The 17507-nt window shown below is 39.7% G+C and overlaps 1 protein-coding gene across 2 annotated transcripts; it reads right to left on the bottom strand.

Annotated features, from left to right (window-relative positions):
- Nucleotides 1-4811: 4811 nt before the first annotated feature.
- Nucleotides 4812-12817, bottom strand: dhcr7 (7-dehydrocholesterol reductase). Of its 2 annotated transcripts, none has more exons than XM_064336267.1 (8): nucleotides 12661-12817; nucleotides 10307-10415; nucleotides 8915-9137; nucleotides 8535-8625; nucleotides 8007-8220; nucleotides 7688-7892; nucleotides 7078-7209; nucleotides 4812-6868 (listed from the first exon to the last, which is right to left on the bottom strand). In XM_064336267.1, exons 2-8 carry the CDS (start codon nucleotides 10408-10410, stop codon nucleotides 6404-6406), a joined length of 1434 nt encoding a protein of 477 aa, XP_064192337.1. In that variant the 5' UTR covers nucleotides 10411-10415; nucleotides 12661-12817; the 3' UTR covers nucleotides 4812-6403. The 2 variants fall into 2 exon arrangements, with proteins under 2 accessions (XP_064192337.1, XP_064192338.1); XM_064336268.1 differs by having other exon boundaries at nucleotides 10307-10411; nucleotides 12661-12778.
- Nucleotides 12818-17507: the final 4690 nt, after the last annotated feature.

The following is a 17507-nucleotide window of genomic DNA, read 5'->3' as shown; positions in this document are numbered from 1 at the left end:
GGTGATGCTCCCTCCAATATAGGCCTGAGCATTACCGTCCAGAATTGTGCATAAACACAATAGGACATTGACAGCATTGTTCAAAATATGTTTTCTTTTAAGCAGGTAGGCCGACATTGTATTAAGTGCTGTGCGTACAAAGTACAATTATCTCAACTAAAGAAACTGACTGACAGTTTCAATGAACGAGCCCAGCAAATAAAGAATGTTGTCTCCAGCGATGTAACTTGCAGTGCCTTGGTATTTATTAAGCATAATACAAGATGGTATAAAAGCCCATACATATGTTGTTGTTTCTGAAGGTCTGCTTGCAGCATTTTTTTACTTCCTGTTAACTCCAGGTGCTCTACACTCAGGAGATGGGATTAAACTCTCCAGTCAAATAGTTAATATGAAAAATATGATATGTGAATTCTGTAAAATTAATTTTATTTTTAATTTAATTATGTATGTTTCTTAACATACTATACTGTAGATCATGGACGTAATCAAGTCAGTATGCATCTGTCTGCTTGTGGGATTATTGGCTTTGAACAAGGAATAAATAATTAGATTTTAGGGCTGTTAAGTATTTTCTCTGCTTATATTTGAATAAACAGGCAGGAAGTATAGTCCTTTTCATTTGTAACAAACAGGTGGGGTTGTTTTATTTGCATATTCCTCCACGGGCCATTATATTTTTGTGGCGATTTTTCTCAGTAAATGTGTTCTGCGTGGACAGATTATGTGACACAAGTTTGTCATTTTAAAGGCACCGCAGAAGACAGCCACATTCTTGTCTGGACAAATCAGGAGCCAGGGCTCAGACTGACCAGACTGTCCAACCAGGTACGTCACAAAGGTAGCAGAGGTTACATTTCATCACTATGAATGCAACAAAAACAACATGGCATTCCATGATTCAGAAAGCTGCTTGAAGGGCTAGGCAGTCTGTTTGGGTTTACAAAATTCATTATCATTACAGTTCTTTGCCTGAATCCAATGATTGTGTTAAATGTACTGTGTGTGGATCTTCAGAAGTACAGCCTTCATGTAAGGAACAGAACTGCCCAACTGTTAAATATGGAAGAAAAACTTCAAAAGTTTGCAAATGTCAAAACTATATGTCATGATCTAGTGTGCTTTGAGTTTTGTCAGAATTCATGTTTTATTTAATAACTGACAGTAGAGGTAAACAACGCATGAGGAGTTGCGATTTAGCATGCTGGTGCAGTTCTCTATGCAGCACTGCTCCCACTCAAGATCATTCTATGGACCACTGGGAACTGCAACATTCACCAAATTCACAGTGAGAAACACAGAGGTACAGAGATCACTATCCTTTGTCCCCTCTTTCCGTTACCTGAACTGATACCATGCTACGGGTCACTGTTAAGATGCCGCAGTGTGGTTTGTGTCAGGTCACCCTCTAGAACTGTGAAGTGCAGAGAGAGTGTGTGGAATACTCCTGAAATACTTCTGTCAAACCTTCCTAGAGTACAGAAGTACCGTACATGACCTCAACCAAGCTACCTTACTGAGTTTTGTCATGTAGCATCTGAAGCACAACCACTTATGAAACCTCAACAGCCATAGTTTTAACTTTATTTATGAACTTGTGATTGTTTGTGTATTTACTATTATCTTGTGCTGAAGTACAGAATGAGAAAATGTATTTACAATGCAAACAGTACAAAAGCAAATGCATTTCATAAACAATTGTGGCCTAAGGTTAATATGCTTATGACATGTCTCAGCATCAATTAGAATTGCTGAACAGTTGACTTCAACAGTTGTTCGAACACAAACAACAACACAGTCCCAAGCAACCTGTATTACTGAGATAAAATGGTAGAATTAATAAAATCTCAGAGATTCAGACATGATTATCATTATCACAGGATGTGATGAAAAAGCTAGAAATTTGGTCCAGGAAAAATTATCAATCTTTGTTGTTTCATGTAGGATTAGTCAGAGATATATATAATTTTATCTTACCTAAAAACTGAAACTCCTTTAATACTCTTTCATGTTTTTAAGGTGACCATCTGCCGAGCTATATATGTTTTTTTGTGTTCCGCTTAACTGATACCTATGGTAGTTCCTGCCTTTGTAATTTCCTCATGAAAACATGTTGGCAGTAAAGTATTTCCTATTTTGTAAGTCTGGAGTATTACTTATTTTTGCTATATTTTTTCATAGGATTTGAGATAGTATTAACAATATATGCCTTTTAATAATCACGTATTTAATATGATTTTAATTAACTTAAAATACTAGTATTTAAATGGGACACACAGTGTAATTCAGTCCACCCATTGAACACATTTGACAAAAATACAGAGGAAAGTCTTTTATCTTTAATTGCATGCTGTATATCACTGTCCTCAAATATTACAGACAGGTTCCTTTCATCTTTCCCTGAGCACTATGAATGGAAGATAATTTGTGGTCCAGGGACGTCATTCGCGACCAAATTTCATTGAGAAAACATCAGTTTCTCATTTATTTTGATCCTTACAAGCATGGGAGGTTCTTGCCGTAAACTAAATGGCTTTCATTAAGGGCACAAGTGCGTGAAATATGCATGATAATAGAATTCAAGGCCGCTAACCTAACCTTTAATGTTGTAACTGCACTGTGTACTGACATCATTTGTATGAATTCAGGTAAATTTCCATTAGTCACATCTGATTTATCTGTTGCTGTTAATTTGAATTATTTTGCTTAGACAATCCATCGTCCAACTGGACAAGGCAAATCACAGGTATTTCAAAACTTTTAAAGTATCAATGTTACACTGTCTAATACAATATATATTTGATCAAATGCGGGTTCAGTAAGTCGTTCACCTGTATATACGCAGCAATACATTTTGACCAAGATTGGCTTTCACCAGCCTTGTGAGCCGGACATTGCACGCACTACCTCTACTACCTCTACTGCATCTGAAAGCTGAACTGCATGGAGGCCTCCATTCTCCTCCCCCTATCCTCTTTCCCCCCTTATCCCTTTATGAAGCAGCTTTGAGGACTTTCAAGTGGTGATCACGGAGGAGCAAAGGATCACTTGACAATTGTCTACTTTGAGCTCTTTCTTAAATGTGTGTATTTTTTGATGTGCATTCATGTTACAAAAACAATAAGTGATACAAGTTGTTATTTGGTATACTTTCATTGATATATACAGTTGAATGGAAAGTATTAGGACAGTAACACAAGTGTTGTCTAATGGGTCCTGAGGCATTTGGTTGGCAGCTTATACATGCCCAAGCCATTACACTACCTACACCAATTACCCATCCTGAATCCAACTGAACCTGGACAAGCTGAAGACAAGACTGAAGGTAAAACAGAAACAAACAGGAACTGGATATGACTGCAGTGCAGGCCTGGCAGAGCATCACCAGAGAAGATACCCAGCATCTGGTGATTTTTATAGGTTGCAGACTTGAGGCAGTCATTTTCAACCAAGTACTAAATATGATAACTCTATTTCAAATTGTCCAATTACTTTTGCTCCCCTAAAATGGGGACACTATATATATGTATAAACAAATCTCCCAAAAAAGTCCTACTCTCTTGATTGACTAAATGGATTGCATTGTTTGTTGCATCTATTTATTATCAAGTACTTCATGTTAAGAAATGACATTTTACAGAATAACAACAGCATTTTCAATTTAAGAGGTATAAAGACCTTTTATTAGTATCGCCATGCCTCCAGTTACACATTTTTCCATATAGACCTGTAAAGTGATGTAAAATGCAGACCTTAATTTATTATAAGGTAAGTAGCCCATCAAGACCATTTCTGAGAAATAATTGCAAACTCAAGGCTGTAGAATGCTGCACTCTACTAAATGCAAACTTTGTCTCCACCTGGTGGTAAAACCATAATAAAACACAAGTGCAATCCCAAAATTTTAACAAGCGGTTAATTTTTCTTTTATTAGGTGCGTTTCATGTTCATATGGATTATTTACCCTCTTAAGCCACATTATTTCAGCCATAACTAGACATGCCATGAAGAATAAGAACCTGAGTATCTTCAGCATGAAAAACAATGGTAAGAGGTAAAAGAACCAGACACCTGTAGAAAGATTATAGGGTCTAGAAAGGCCCCATTGCCAGGATACCCTAAAGGAGTGTCTCTTTCCCTAAAGTGAAATGCTTGTCTGAAGTACTTCAGTCTTTTCTTAGGAAATACATTTTACACTATTTTGTACTGGACATGTATGTAAACAAGGTATATTCCTTCTTCAAACACAGTAATTACTATTCTGGTACTGGAGGTATGCTAACACTCTGCAGATAAACATAGCCACAAGGCTGGACATAGCCACAATTACTGATAGACATGGACACTTCTATTTCTTCAGTGAACAAAGGGCCTAGAGTTTGCCCATAGTGGATCGAATTTGGCCCCCCTTTGTAAATTTGTATGTTCCATTTCACTTTCTGTGTTGTGCCTAAACATATTCTCTTTATGAATTAATTAATCAGTAATAGAATATAACTCAGTATGCCTGTCCCATGAATCTTTCAGTTACCACTTGTGAACAAAGGACAAAATGCCAGCCAACAACGCCAAAAGGTGACACAGCACCCTACAAAGTGGAGTGGGAGTCTGGCTGTCTTCCCTGTGCGGTAATGAGAGAGCAGTGTCCTGAACACAACCAGGGGTTTGTGACATTTAGTTGGCATACTGTTCCATATCATGGAGTCCATGTTTTGATGCACAGGTACACTGGAGGGTGTCCCTATATAATCTCTCACATCAATGTAATCTGGGGAAATGCATTTAAAAAAAAAACTTGGAACTTCTCTAAGTTGTGTATCAAATATTCTGGTTTATTTCTAAAACAGGGACATACACATAGGCACATCATGCATTGGAAAGTACAAATCTTGACAATCTCATCATAAGAGCCACAGGAATGGTCCATGTGAGGGGAAAAAAACAATGAGAATGAGGTGTTAAGGGGAGAATATAACTATCCCAAGTGTGAATTTCAAGAAGGGCTGAACACACCTGCTGCTGGTTATTTTAACTCTATAGTGAGATCCCCTAATATCGCAAAATGCACCATATAAGAAACTCTTCAAATTCCTGAATTTGGGATTTTGAGTTTTCACATCAGATAACACTCCACAGTACTGCCCCATTTTTACTGAACTATAAATGCAGATAATCAGAAAAGAGAAGTGTCTGTTATTGCACTGGGAGCAAATGTCTTTGAAAAAATCCTTTCACACTGGTGCAGTTTGGTATAGAATAATGTGGATTCTTTGAAATTACAGGAGTCTGAAGAAATCATTGTCCACAATTACTGGGGTGTGCTGTGCTTCCCTCGTACAGAAGTCCGACTTCCCTTTCTTAAATCATTCCCCATTAACAAATCTGTAGTTAAGATAATAATTCTATGCATTTGAAAAATGTACATTAAACGTATTACAAGTACAAACTGTGATTATATTAGAGCACTTAAGATGGTCGCCTTAAAATACAGGCTACGTTAGTATAGTTTCCCGGCTTTTCAGTTTGAAAGAAAGGTTGTGCTGCATTTGAAGCAGTGACTAAATTCACTGAAATGTGGCAGTGTTATGTGTCACTGGATTGATCATAGGTTCGGATATGAAGTAAAATATTTTTCAGTTCCAACAATGAGCATCATTACACACAAGAGAAATATTCCTGTGAACATGTTATGGTGTTTAATGGTGAACGCAGATGGAGATGTAGATGGAAACTGGATATACTTCTGCAGTAGTTACTTGGATCACAAAACAAGCTATTTTCCTTTTGTGTAAAGTATGCAGTAAGGCAGTTGTTTCTTTGATACACTCAATTATTGAATACCTGAGAATTTTAACAATTTTAACATTTTTTAAATGACTGCAAGCTGCTTGTGTGTGGAGAGCACTACCATTTCTTAGGCTATAATAACCTAATAAGAGTGTCATTCACATGTTTCACTAAGTTCAAGGAAAGATTAAACTGTTTACACATTTTTTACTAATTTATTTTTGAAGTTGATAAAAAACGTTTAGCAAGTTTTAAAAAATAAGGACTGACAGTCTAGCCACCTAAATCTCTTATAATAAAATGTAGCAATTGTCAATGTTAATGCGGTAAATCTAAAACCAAACCAGCAGTTTTACCCTTCTTCCCCACCAGTATTTTAGTCCTGTATTAGAAGACACCTGGAATGAAACCTATGCTGACACCCATGCACTCACACACAATTGTGCTTAAACACACAGACACTGTTCCCAGAAAATATCAGCACAGTAGAAGCATTTGCAAAGAAATAAATGCCCCAGCCAATTCAACACATAATGTTAGTCCTGTAACCCTGCAACATCACACTGGTACACAGCAGGGATATCACATAAGCTGTGGCAATCCCTCTGTGTTCATTCTAGAAGATACCAGGCAGTAGCCTGTACGGTACGGCATCGGTGTAGCGTTTCCAGTCCTTGCCATACTTGTTCTGGCAGCGATGCTCGTCACGCACACAGCGGTGGACCAGCAGGATGGTCATGTAAACAATGTAGAAGTAGGGCAGCAGGTGCCCTGCCCCGCAGGCCATGCAGTAGGCCAGTGAGCCCATCAGGTCACCCGTGTAGTTGAGATGGCGGGCCACGCCCCAGAAGCCCGAAATCATTAGCTTGCTGTGGTGCGTCTGGCGGTCTGCTGAGCTGTAGGTGCACTCGATGTAGGCTGGCTTGCGGCCCCAGATGGTGCAATTGCCATTGGTCCGGCGGAAGAGGTCCTTCTGGTGATTGGTCATGCGGAACACGTAGTAGCCCACCAGGCCCAGGAGGAGGACCCCAACAGCATTTATGGTGGACAGCTGGACCGGGTGGTAGACCAGGTACAGGCCCTGAGAATGACACAAGAAGGGAAATTCAGATGTGAGCTGCAAACATCAAACTAAGAGGGCACATCACCAACTCCACTGCATACTATTCAACTGTGTACATGTCATACCCAGGCATGCCAGTAGATGGCAGAATTTATCGACAGTGTGTGTTATTGTAACCATTTATACACTGTATCTGGAACACCCTGATGAATTGAGAAAATTATCACCTGCAGGGTATAGAGGAAGGGCAGCCAAACACAGTCCCCCCAGCCCAGGTACCAGCCGAAGTGGTCGTGGCAGATGTCGATGGTCTTCAGATACCATGCCTCGTTCCAAAAGAAATCCAGGACGTAGATCCCCTACGAAAGCCACGGGTTGTCAAAGCACAATAACTGGACTGAAGCAGATATTAGACCATAATGTTACTAATCATTACAACTACAGTTAGATAGCAGCATAACTTTGATAACTCGTTGAAGATCAGTATCAGAGCTGGTTTTCTCATAACTATAACTAAGTAATGAGGTATTGAGTTAGATTTTTTAAAGAAACCATTACAGCAGCTTTCCCATATCATGAGCAATGATACCTTTGACAACATAGCCGTATCTTAGAATACACTGCTCATGGAGTGCTGAAATCTTCACTCAAAATCAGCCATTACTGATAAGCCTTAAGAGCATATGGACAACTGGATTCACTGAACATAATTATAGATCTGATTTGAGAAAGGCCTTAAGGGGCAAGGACTTTGGACAGTCTAGTTTTATCATGGTAATTATAACAAAAGGGCACCAGAGGAATATTACTAGTAGGAATATCATGATGACCTCTTACCTGAAGCACATTTACCAGAACCATAGAGTTTGTCACTTCACCATAGAGCTCCTGCTGTTTCGCAGCATAGGATAAGTTAATGAGTGTCCAGGCCACTATGCCTGGTCTCCCATTGAAGAAGAGCTTGAAGTCAAACCACTTCCCGATGCGGGGGTTGAACTCGATTCCCATCATGTAGTTGTAGAAAAAATTCCCTGTGAATTTGCTGCAGAAGAAATCCAGGAAATACACTCAGAAAATGCCTTGTCCTGACAGGTGAATTTCAGTTGTCTCGGCACACTGCAAATACATGTTCTGGCAGGGACAGCATGGCACGTACCAGTCCTCTACATTGGTGGGAAAGAGGTAGGCCTTGACGAATGCAAACGTGGATACGGCATAGCCGAGGATGTTGGTGCACCAAAGCAAGGGGATCCAGTTATCGAAGATGATGGTGGGGGAGAACCAGTGGAAGTGATAGGCATTGGCAAACCACAGGGTGTGGGTGATGAGCCAAGACTGCAGACCGTTGATCTGGTACTTGTTAATAAGCCCTGGAAATAAATTAATGCACAGGCCTTTATTCAGTTTTTACAGTTTGCACTACTGTTTGCACTTGGGCGAAAGGCAGCAACAGTTAACTTATCTTTGTGTATAATAATTTTCCATGATTTTAAGCAGAAAAAAGCCTTCTTTTTCTACCTGTGGTGGTAATTTGCTACAATAGCACAACTAGCCATAGACACAGAGAAGTGTGCTAACACAGAACTGCCCTTTAGAGCTGCTAAGTCTATAAACCGGTTCTGTAGCTGCAATGTGGGCATGTGTCTAAGTAAACATGGCCATCTTAAAACAAGTACTGTTGTACCTGCAGGAGTACGAGCTCCATCCTGAACTCCACCCATGTAGCCAGGCAGGAATTTGTGAGTGACATCCGGGACGCACATGTAAAGCACCACCTGGTGGAAAAATGGTACATTGTTAGGCAGAATCCTGCTTGCAGTGACTTTCAGACAGACAGCTGGCCATGGTTTTACTGGTCCTGTGGTTGTTCATGTTAAAAGCCTGAAAAAGAGCGCCACTCACACATTCATTCAAAGCTAATTTGAGAACACAGCCACACACATTCACAGTCTGATACAATAAAAAAGCCTCTTAGAGGACTTTCAGCTTTGGCAATCAGTAATGGTACATTGGACTATATCTAGAAAGCAGGCCCTTCCTGGCCCCACCTCAGCTTTCCTGTACCTGGAAGGACACCCAGATTGCGTAGATCTTGGCGGCAGCCCAGGTGAAGGACGGGGCACGGTTCCAGATGGACTGGAGGGTGGCCTTGCCAGCGTACAGGTCCAGGAGGGGCTCGGTGACAGAGCACTGGTACTGATCGCAGGCCATGATGAAGTAGAAAACGATGAAGGGGGCAAAGCACAGGAGCAGGACCACGCTGGTCAGGGAGAACCAGTCCACCTCCCTGGCAAGACCCAAGGAAACATACTCAGATCGGGTGCAGATAATTCTACTGGGTCTTGTTTAAGGTATAGACTATGTGCCTGAGTGATCATATTTATTGAATTTTCAGTGGTGAAGGTCCTGCTGCTTTATTGATACATAAATTAAGGAGCACTTCTGGCACCTGCTCCTTGACAGAATAGCAATAGCAAACCTGGACTGATTAAGATCAGTCTGAAAGTTTCTTATGCACAGTCAGTCGACAAACAGTACAACCTACACAAAGACAATGACTATCTATGGCTGTGTGGCTGAATTTGTATTTTACACAACATAGAACCACGCCCTATAAAAGAATAAAATATGTGGTTATGTTGCAATGACTATGCTCATGCGGCAGGCAAGTCCCATTTGTTTTTCAAATCCAATCTTTCGGACTGACGGTCCACACTTATCAGATCGCATTTGTGAGTTCAGGCGGTGCATTCATTTGTGGCCATCAACATTGGTTGCTGTGGTAACGATGCAGGCGTCCACACATGAATGATGGTGGTGCATTTCTCTGATACGAAACTAGTCACAGTGCGGCAATCTAGCTGAAGAATGGCGATTTTTCCTCTCACCCTTTATAACATGGCAAGATCTAGTCATTGCTCAAAATTCACACATCACTTATGACACCATTAGCAACTGAGGAGTTGATTTGTGCACCCCATTTTATTTTGTTTGTTACTTTGAGGCATTCCATATGTGATGTCATGCTTGTCGAATTGCAAATGATGAAAAAAAAAACACTTGAAATCCGATCTGAGCAGACTGAGATGCACTTTCAGACATGCGATTTGAATCGCATTTCAACACCACATACGCACGTGGTTTAAATCTGATTGGGAAAAAAAATCTGATTTTGTGTAATTTCTTGCTGTTTAAACTTAATAAAACCAATCATTAGATTCAATTTGGATATGCAAACCAAATGGATATGGCGTGCCAGTCTGAACATAGCCATTGTCAGAAGGAAACATACTATGTTGATCCAGCAATACAAGCCTTTTTGCACATATTCATACAATTTGCTCAGGCTTAAAGTTATTTTTTTCAACTATTTGAGTTAGTTAGAATCCTGAATAAAATGCATAATATTAAACTTGTCATCTGCAAAGGGCCTATCTGAAATGTTCTATTCCTCACCAAGCTCTTCCCCACTGGCCCCGAGTCTCATCACTAGGCCCCTCTCCATTGGCGCTGGCCTTGGTGCGTCTCTGGGTCACCACCGTGGGCTCGACGGCAGTCATTCTACCTGGCAGAGTGAGGTGCAAAAGGACACACCTTGAACACTAGGGTGCATACCAGAAAAACACAATATAAATAAATAACACAACAACCCTGAAAATCAAAAGGAAAGCATGTGCCCTTGTAATACCACAAAAGCTAGAAGGACGTTAGCAAGCTATTCAAGGAGACCAACCTTAAATCAGGATCAGAATGCTGGTACAGCTATAGACCAATTCATCTGTCCCAAGGGTTAAGAAAGGTGTTCCTAGTTTTTTTTTCTTCATTGTGCATCAAGCAGGTATTTAACTACCTTAGTCTAGCCCAGGCTTGGGCAGTTCCAGTCCTGGAGGGTTGGTGCATATGCAGGTTTTTGTTGCCACTGATTACCTGGGCTAAATGAGCTAACTGGCAGTATACATCAACGCTGGTTAACTCACTAGATTAGATCCCAGTTAATCTTTTCATATAGGGACACAAGAACAGTCATTGGCTGTCATTCATGTGCTTCAATAAACATAGCTAAATGTCAGACACCGTAAATGCTAAGGCTAATAAATAATTAAGACCACAAGTTGGCATGAAATCCAGAAAGAGATACAGCCCTCCTTGCCCAGCTCTATAATGCAGAATGTATTGGTTTAAAATACAGCCTTAGAATTTAATGCATTTGATATGTTGTCAATGTACATGTATAGAGCTGAATATCTACAGAATCAAAACAGGTTAACTACCTTTCTCAAGTGTAGTCAGGGGGCAAAAAGACTATGCAAACCTCAAAATGGGTGGAGCAACATGATAAAATGTTATTGACAAATCATATAGCTGGGTTCATACAAGTCAGTGATTTATAGTACGGAATAGCTACACCCATTATGGTGCAATAGGGTTACACCCGAGATTTAAATCCACAACCTCACAGCCTTATGCTTTGCTCTTGGACCACTACTCTGTGTCCATGGAGCGTAACATGTAGTCATGTCAGCTATAATTTAAGTCCCATATTTCTGTTTCGTGGATGCAATATGCTGCGAGTATGCCTTTGTTTTCAATTACTGAAACTCGAGCCCCTTTGAAACATTATAGCACAAACTGCAACAAAGCAATTTCACTAAAGTAAATATCTCTCAGATCAAGTCAGAAGATAAAGCCTTCAAGAATAACTTAACAATTAGATACAAACTGGCAAAGAATGGCTGACATCAATCTGGAAATGCATAGAAAAACCGTTAATCATTAATATTACACACCTGGGTGTAGTGTACCGTGAGCAGGTTAACCATAATGAGTTGCTGCCGTGTACAAGCAGGTCTGATTGAGAATAAACTTAATTCAGCTCTCGTGTACACAAGATGGTCACATCATGCTCACATCAGTAACTTAGACTTGATTACATAGCAAGTTGAGGTTTCTGAATTGTAATGAATTTGTGGTAGGCTAACTTAATCCACTGTGTCATCTTTGCTTTATTTTTTATTTCATAATGGCATTCAGTTTGACTTGGAATTTTACCATTACAAAATATTTGTATGTTTTAAACATAATGTTTTGACTGAAACGGTTGCTACGCAGATCGCCCAGACTTCATGCAAGTAGCATTGCTGGTTTACAAACTCACATTAACTGTTTTTTATTAGGTTGAACTTCGAAAGAAAAAAATGTGATCAGGAAACGAGACGAGCAACAATACCGAAACCGTTACAGTAGGCTATAGGCCTACAGGTTGTTGCGTCTTATGTCATTTGGACTGTCTAATAAAGGAATAAACAGGATGCTCCCACTGGGACCTCTTGCGACAGTTCCAGGATTTTGCACATAAACATGAACATTCATAAAAAACCCTGAAGCGAGATTAGCGTTTTGCTTACGACCGATTACAAGGTTCATGCATTTCCATCCACAGGTTTTATCTTCATGTTTAAGCAATGGAAATAACATAACTTTTGGCTGTAAATTAGCTGAAGTCGTTGCGTCGTCTCGATGTTTTAAACTAACGCTGCATCAATACGGACTATTGCCGCAAGTAACATGTTGTGGTAACAATCTTGCAACTATGCCATTTCAATATGAATTTATTAAATAGCTAGGCCTGTTAGAGCATGTATTTGATTGAAAATAGCCTACGGTAGACAGCTACTATTGAGAGCTAGCCAGCAAGCTGACTAATATGAGACATCCTAGCATTTGCAAACAAACTTAACGAAAATAATTTGATTTCACGACAGCAATTATAATCAAATACGAAAATGTCTGACTGGCGAACGTTTACTCACTTGTGTTTCTTCCAGAAAGGCAGTTTTTGTCCACTAATATTTCCAATCTAGGCTTTCCAGGCGCTTATGAAACGACATGAAAAAAGTGCATGGTCGTATCATCGCACCGCCTTTCATGCATATGTTAATTTAAATGATGGTGTCCAACCAGTAGCGTCTCAGCAAACCCGGCACCATATAGTAGCTTCGCTTCAGGATTGGACAATGGCTCTCAAGCCACTAGCTTCAACCTCCAGTTTTCCCCTGCCGACCAGTTATCGTAGGTGAAGGCAGGGCAACTGGGTTATAAAATGACAGATGTACACAGCGGAACCTCTGATATGCATCAGACTGTTTTGAACAAAAAACTGAATTGAGCAAATACATAAATAAATAATAAATAAAAATTGAGCATTAACATAATACTCTGCTCAAAACAGAAGTTGTGAAGCATTGATATCGTCAGATGACAGAAGACTCATCCATCATTAACCGAGAGATAAATACCCACATTAATGGCATACAGTGCTGTGAAAAAGTATCTGCCCCCTCCTGTTTTCCTCTATTACTGCATATTTGCCACACTGTTTTTCATTACAAAAATTAAATCATTTTTAAAATGTGTTTTGTGCAGAATCCCTTTGATATTACATTTTGTCTAAAGAGCTGAAATAATTCAGTGTACCAATTATGCAATAATAGAGGAAACCAGAAAGGGGGCAAATATGTTTCATAGCACTGTAGTATTATCCAGGTGTAACTACAGTATATACACATCTCCAAACAACCAGTAGGCCTGCCTTTAAATGTAATTGTCAAAAAATGCAATTGGGAGGCTGGGGTGCAGGTCTAAGAAAGTTAAAACCTGAAATAATCTTCATTTGAATAGTTTGTGGCCAGAGAAAGATGTGTGCTTGTTGTCTTTAAAATATTTTATATGTCATGCTGTATTCCAAAGTAAACTGTACCATACCATCTGCTGAAGTATTTTCAATTAAAGATAAACACTCACATTGGCAGTGAGATTTATGCTTAGAGGTTTGAGGAAACTCATTTTATATATCACACTTGTCTTTTATTAACTCAAATACCGTCCATCCTTCAGTTAGCTCTGGAGTAGACTCATAAATTGATGACAAGTCTACCAAAGGACAGGTGTGCTGGAACCAGATAAGCACTGCATATGGCACATCATTTTTGAATTACTGTTGTCAACCACTTGGCAATTCTGAGGTGATTATCGGTTGAAAAAGTTATGAAAAACCCGGGGCTGATAAATCCTCTGTCAAATATTAAAGGAATACTATGCAGGATTTTTACCTTGAAAACATTATAAAATAATTACGCTCATTGATATCTATGATGTTCTGGCAATCTCTGTCTTTGTACACATTTGCCAAATCTGTGCTCCACTGACTATATTTCTTCTTCTAAAATGTGTTTGGGAAGCTGCTGGGCGTGACAAGCTTTTCTGTGTGGGAGGGGTGTATGTGGCTACAAAGCCTGTGGGGTGAGATCAGGTTTCAGCTGAGCGTTTGTAGCTAGTTACTGCAATGGTCAAGTTGAAGAAGCAGAAGTACAGCAAAACGAAGCTACCAGCTGACAGGGCTTGTTCGAAAGCTAAATTAAACCTTGGAACCTTCCTCAGTGGCGACAACTGGAGTTCACCAATAGGATGAAAAGCAAATGGAGTTGATGTTTTCTGTTGGACCTCAGTTGTTCTCAGAGGGCCCTCTGTGTATGGTGGTTTTTGTTACAACCAATCTCTTGATTAATTAATCTTGTTGAAAACATGTTGTTGAAAAATTCTAAACAAAATTTCATTTAATTTCATTTAACACAAGGTAGGTTTGGCTTGTCATATGCTTTGTCTTTGAACAAATGGTTTCATTTCAGTTGCCGGGTTTCCACTCCTGATGAAGACAAATATGAGAATTGTAGTTATGTATATGACCACCAAGAGGCAGTATTTAGAATGACACCAGTAGAGGAATTGTGGAATACAGGAATTCAAATAAATCAACATGTAAGAAACCCCTCAGATACACCAAACGGCGTGTCGAGGTCACAAACTGTAAGAAATGTTTCCGCAAACCAAACAGCCGAAGTATCTGAGTGGTGAAGGAATGCGTGTAGTCATATCCGGCGCTACTGGAACGGGAGTAATTTAATGTTACCTCAATGATCTGACTCCAAAATAGTGTTTTCACCCTTCCACTGTGCTGTAGTGTGGCTCTATGTGGATTGCAATCTATCTTGGTAGACGCGAACATGTCTCTGGCCTGTGTAGCCTGCATAAATACAATTAGTATCCTGCTAGGACACTAGGGCATAGGCGAGTGGCTACGGAGTTGCAAATATCCTGCATTCTATGTGTATTTTATGACCTTAAAATGTCTAGGTGTGCAGTGTCTACAAGAAATGCCAGGTTGAAATGAGAGCAGCTTGTTGTGCAGGGTGTTCAGTAATAATGAAAATATACAAATGTGCAAAATGTGTTTGGTGAAATGACTATACACATAAACGCAGGAGACCGTGCTGACTAGTCTCCCCGAACCCCTTATATACAAAAACATGAGAGCAAAACACCAAGTCATCAAACAAAGATACAGATGAATGATCCTGCTTGCACTGTCCCTGTAAGCATATCACACTGGTTTAACCTTTGTATCTGGCTGGGCGATGATCCATAGGTATGGATCATCGCCCAGCGATGTCAGCACCCCACCACCAAAGGCACCAACTTTTTCCCCATGACATCGGCTTACCAACAACACAAAACATGATTACACTGTATTATGGAGAACCTAAGTTTTACATAATGCCGATCCCATCAGATGTTTTGCAGCTCTTTATCATATATGTCTCTTTATCATATATCCTGACTTCCTGTCAGCACAGTAAACAATCTGTTTTAGTTCAGTGAGCGTTGCTTCATTTTCAAATAATTCTCAAGTATATTTAATGCCCCCTGGTTAGTTATTAAAAGGAAACATTTTGTCCATAGAACAGAGTTCTTCATGCAGTGTGAGATCAGTTCCAAAAAATCAGATATTCCCGCTGAAAGAGGGCATTCTATCTGGAAATCAATAAGTTAGTTAAATAACATTTTTGAACCTGTGAATATTAATTACACATGCATTGGCTTGCAAGATGGTCTTGCTAACAAACAAGTCAGATAAACATAGGGTAATAATTTTGACATGTTGAATACGCCTCTGCTGTTCCACAGTATAACTGAGATTGTTGTACACTGTTACTGTAAAATTATGAAAAGTGCACCCTTGGGCAATATGGGTTCACCCCCCCCAAAAAAAAAAAAAAAAAAAAAAAAAAACCCAAAACAAACAAGACCTCTGGCATATCTACACACAAGGAGTCTTATTTATAACATGAAAGCACACTAGCTGGAAAACGCTTCCTGTGCAACAAGTTTTACCACTAAAACACATTACATTACTGGCATTTGCTAGACAGTCTTACCAAGAGCAACTTAAACCGCTCTGGGCCACTCGGGAACACTCCACTGCAAATGTTCTCACTTGAATATAGTCATAACAATGGGTTACATCTGCCGTTTAGGGGAATGCCAAGATGATAATAACATGATTGACCACTTGAGGCAGTGCATTAAAATGGTTTCCCAGTAACACACAAAACTGAGAATTCCTACTGTACCAATAATGACCATTATTTCCACCCTAGGAAATTACAGTATGCAAATGAATGTGAGCTAACCCTAACCACCTGTGCTTACTTCCTGCATATGCAGACGCTTTGGTATAGAGGGTCACACCAAAAAAGTTGCCTGTAATTATCCAAGTGTATCTACACATTTTTCTATACTATTGTGATTATACTTTACATTTCACACATTTAGCAAATTATCTTACCCAGAGCGACTTACACCTAAAAAAAAAAAAAACTTAAAAAATAGCATTTACATTGCATCCATCCATTACAGCTGGATATCTACTGAAGCAATGCAGGTTAAGTACCTTGCTCAAGAGTACAACGGCAGTGTCCAACCTGAATGAATTGAACCTATGGCTAGGTTACAAGCCCAGTTCCTTACCCATTATACTACACTGCTGCCCCCTTATAATTAAAACACCAATTAAAAAAAACCATTTACTGGAACCACTGGCTGAGAGTGATTCAACAGGATATTTCAGTTCAAATCAGGGGGTTCACAAATTTTGTTTCAAGGTACTGTCTGGCTGTACAGTTAACAGTTACAGTTATTTTGTTGTTGTATTTCACATTGGATTTGAAATGAAACCATGAATATGGGGTTAAAGTGCCACCTGTCTGCTTTTACATCCATATTGGGTGATCTCTGTAAAAATGATAGCCCTTTTATACATGAAGTAATTGGACAAATACTAACATTATCTGAAATAAAGTCTGCATATTTAGTACTTGGTTGCAAATCCTTTGCATTCAATCACTGCTGGAAGAATGCAAATCATAAACATCACCAGATGCTGGCTTCTTCCCTGATGATACTCTGTCAGGCCTGTCCTGCAGCATTCTTCAGTTCCTGTTTGTTTCTGGGGCCCTTGCCTTCTGTCTTCAGCAAGCAAAATACATGTTCAGTTGAATTAAGGACAGCGGATTGACTTGGCCAGTCAAGAAAATCCCCTTTTAGGTCCTGAACACTCCTCAGCTACTTTAACAGTATCTTTGGGGGCATTGTCCTGCTGCAAAGTGAAGCACCATCCAAATAGTTTTGAGTGCATTTCATAATTCATAGTACTGCTGCTGTCAGCAATAATCATCAATAAAGACAAATGAGCCAGTTCTAGTGGCAGCCATACATGCCCAAGCCACAATAGTACCTCCACCATGTTTCACAGATGAGCGGG

Source organism: Anguilla rostrata, chromosome 5, assembly GCF_018555375.3.
Source record: "Anguilla rostrata isolate EN2019 chromosome 5, ASM1855537v3, whole genome shotgun sequence".
Lineage (NCBI taxonomy): Eukaryota > Metazoa > Chordata > Actinopteri > Anguilliformes > Anguillidae > Anguilla > Anguilla rostrata.
The sequence above is the reverse complement of the archived record's forward strand: the minus strand, read 5'-3'. Positions and strand labels throughout refer to the sequence as shown.

What these genes read in the sequence shown, in the direction of transcription:
- dhcr7 (XM_064336267.1), bottom strand. Translation starts at nt 10,410, where the DNA reads ATGACTGCCGTCGAGCCCACGGTGGTGACCCAGAGACGCACCAAGGCC. An exon ending in TGGAGCTCGTACTCCTGCAG is followed by an intron (nt 8,221 to 8,534) that starts GTACAACAGTAC and finishes ATTTATTTCCAG; the next exon opens with GGCTTATTAACAAGTACCAG. An exon ending in CCCACCAATGTAGAGGACTG is followed by an intron (nt 7,893 to 8,006) that starts GTACGTGCCATG and finishes TTTCTTCTGCAG; the next exon opens with CAAATTCACAGGGAATTTTT.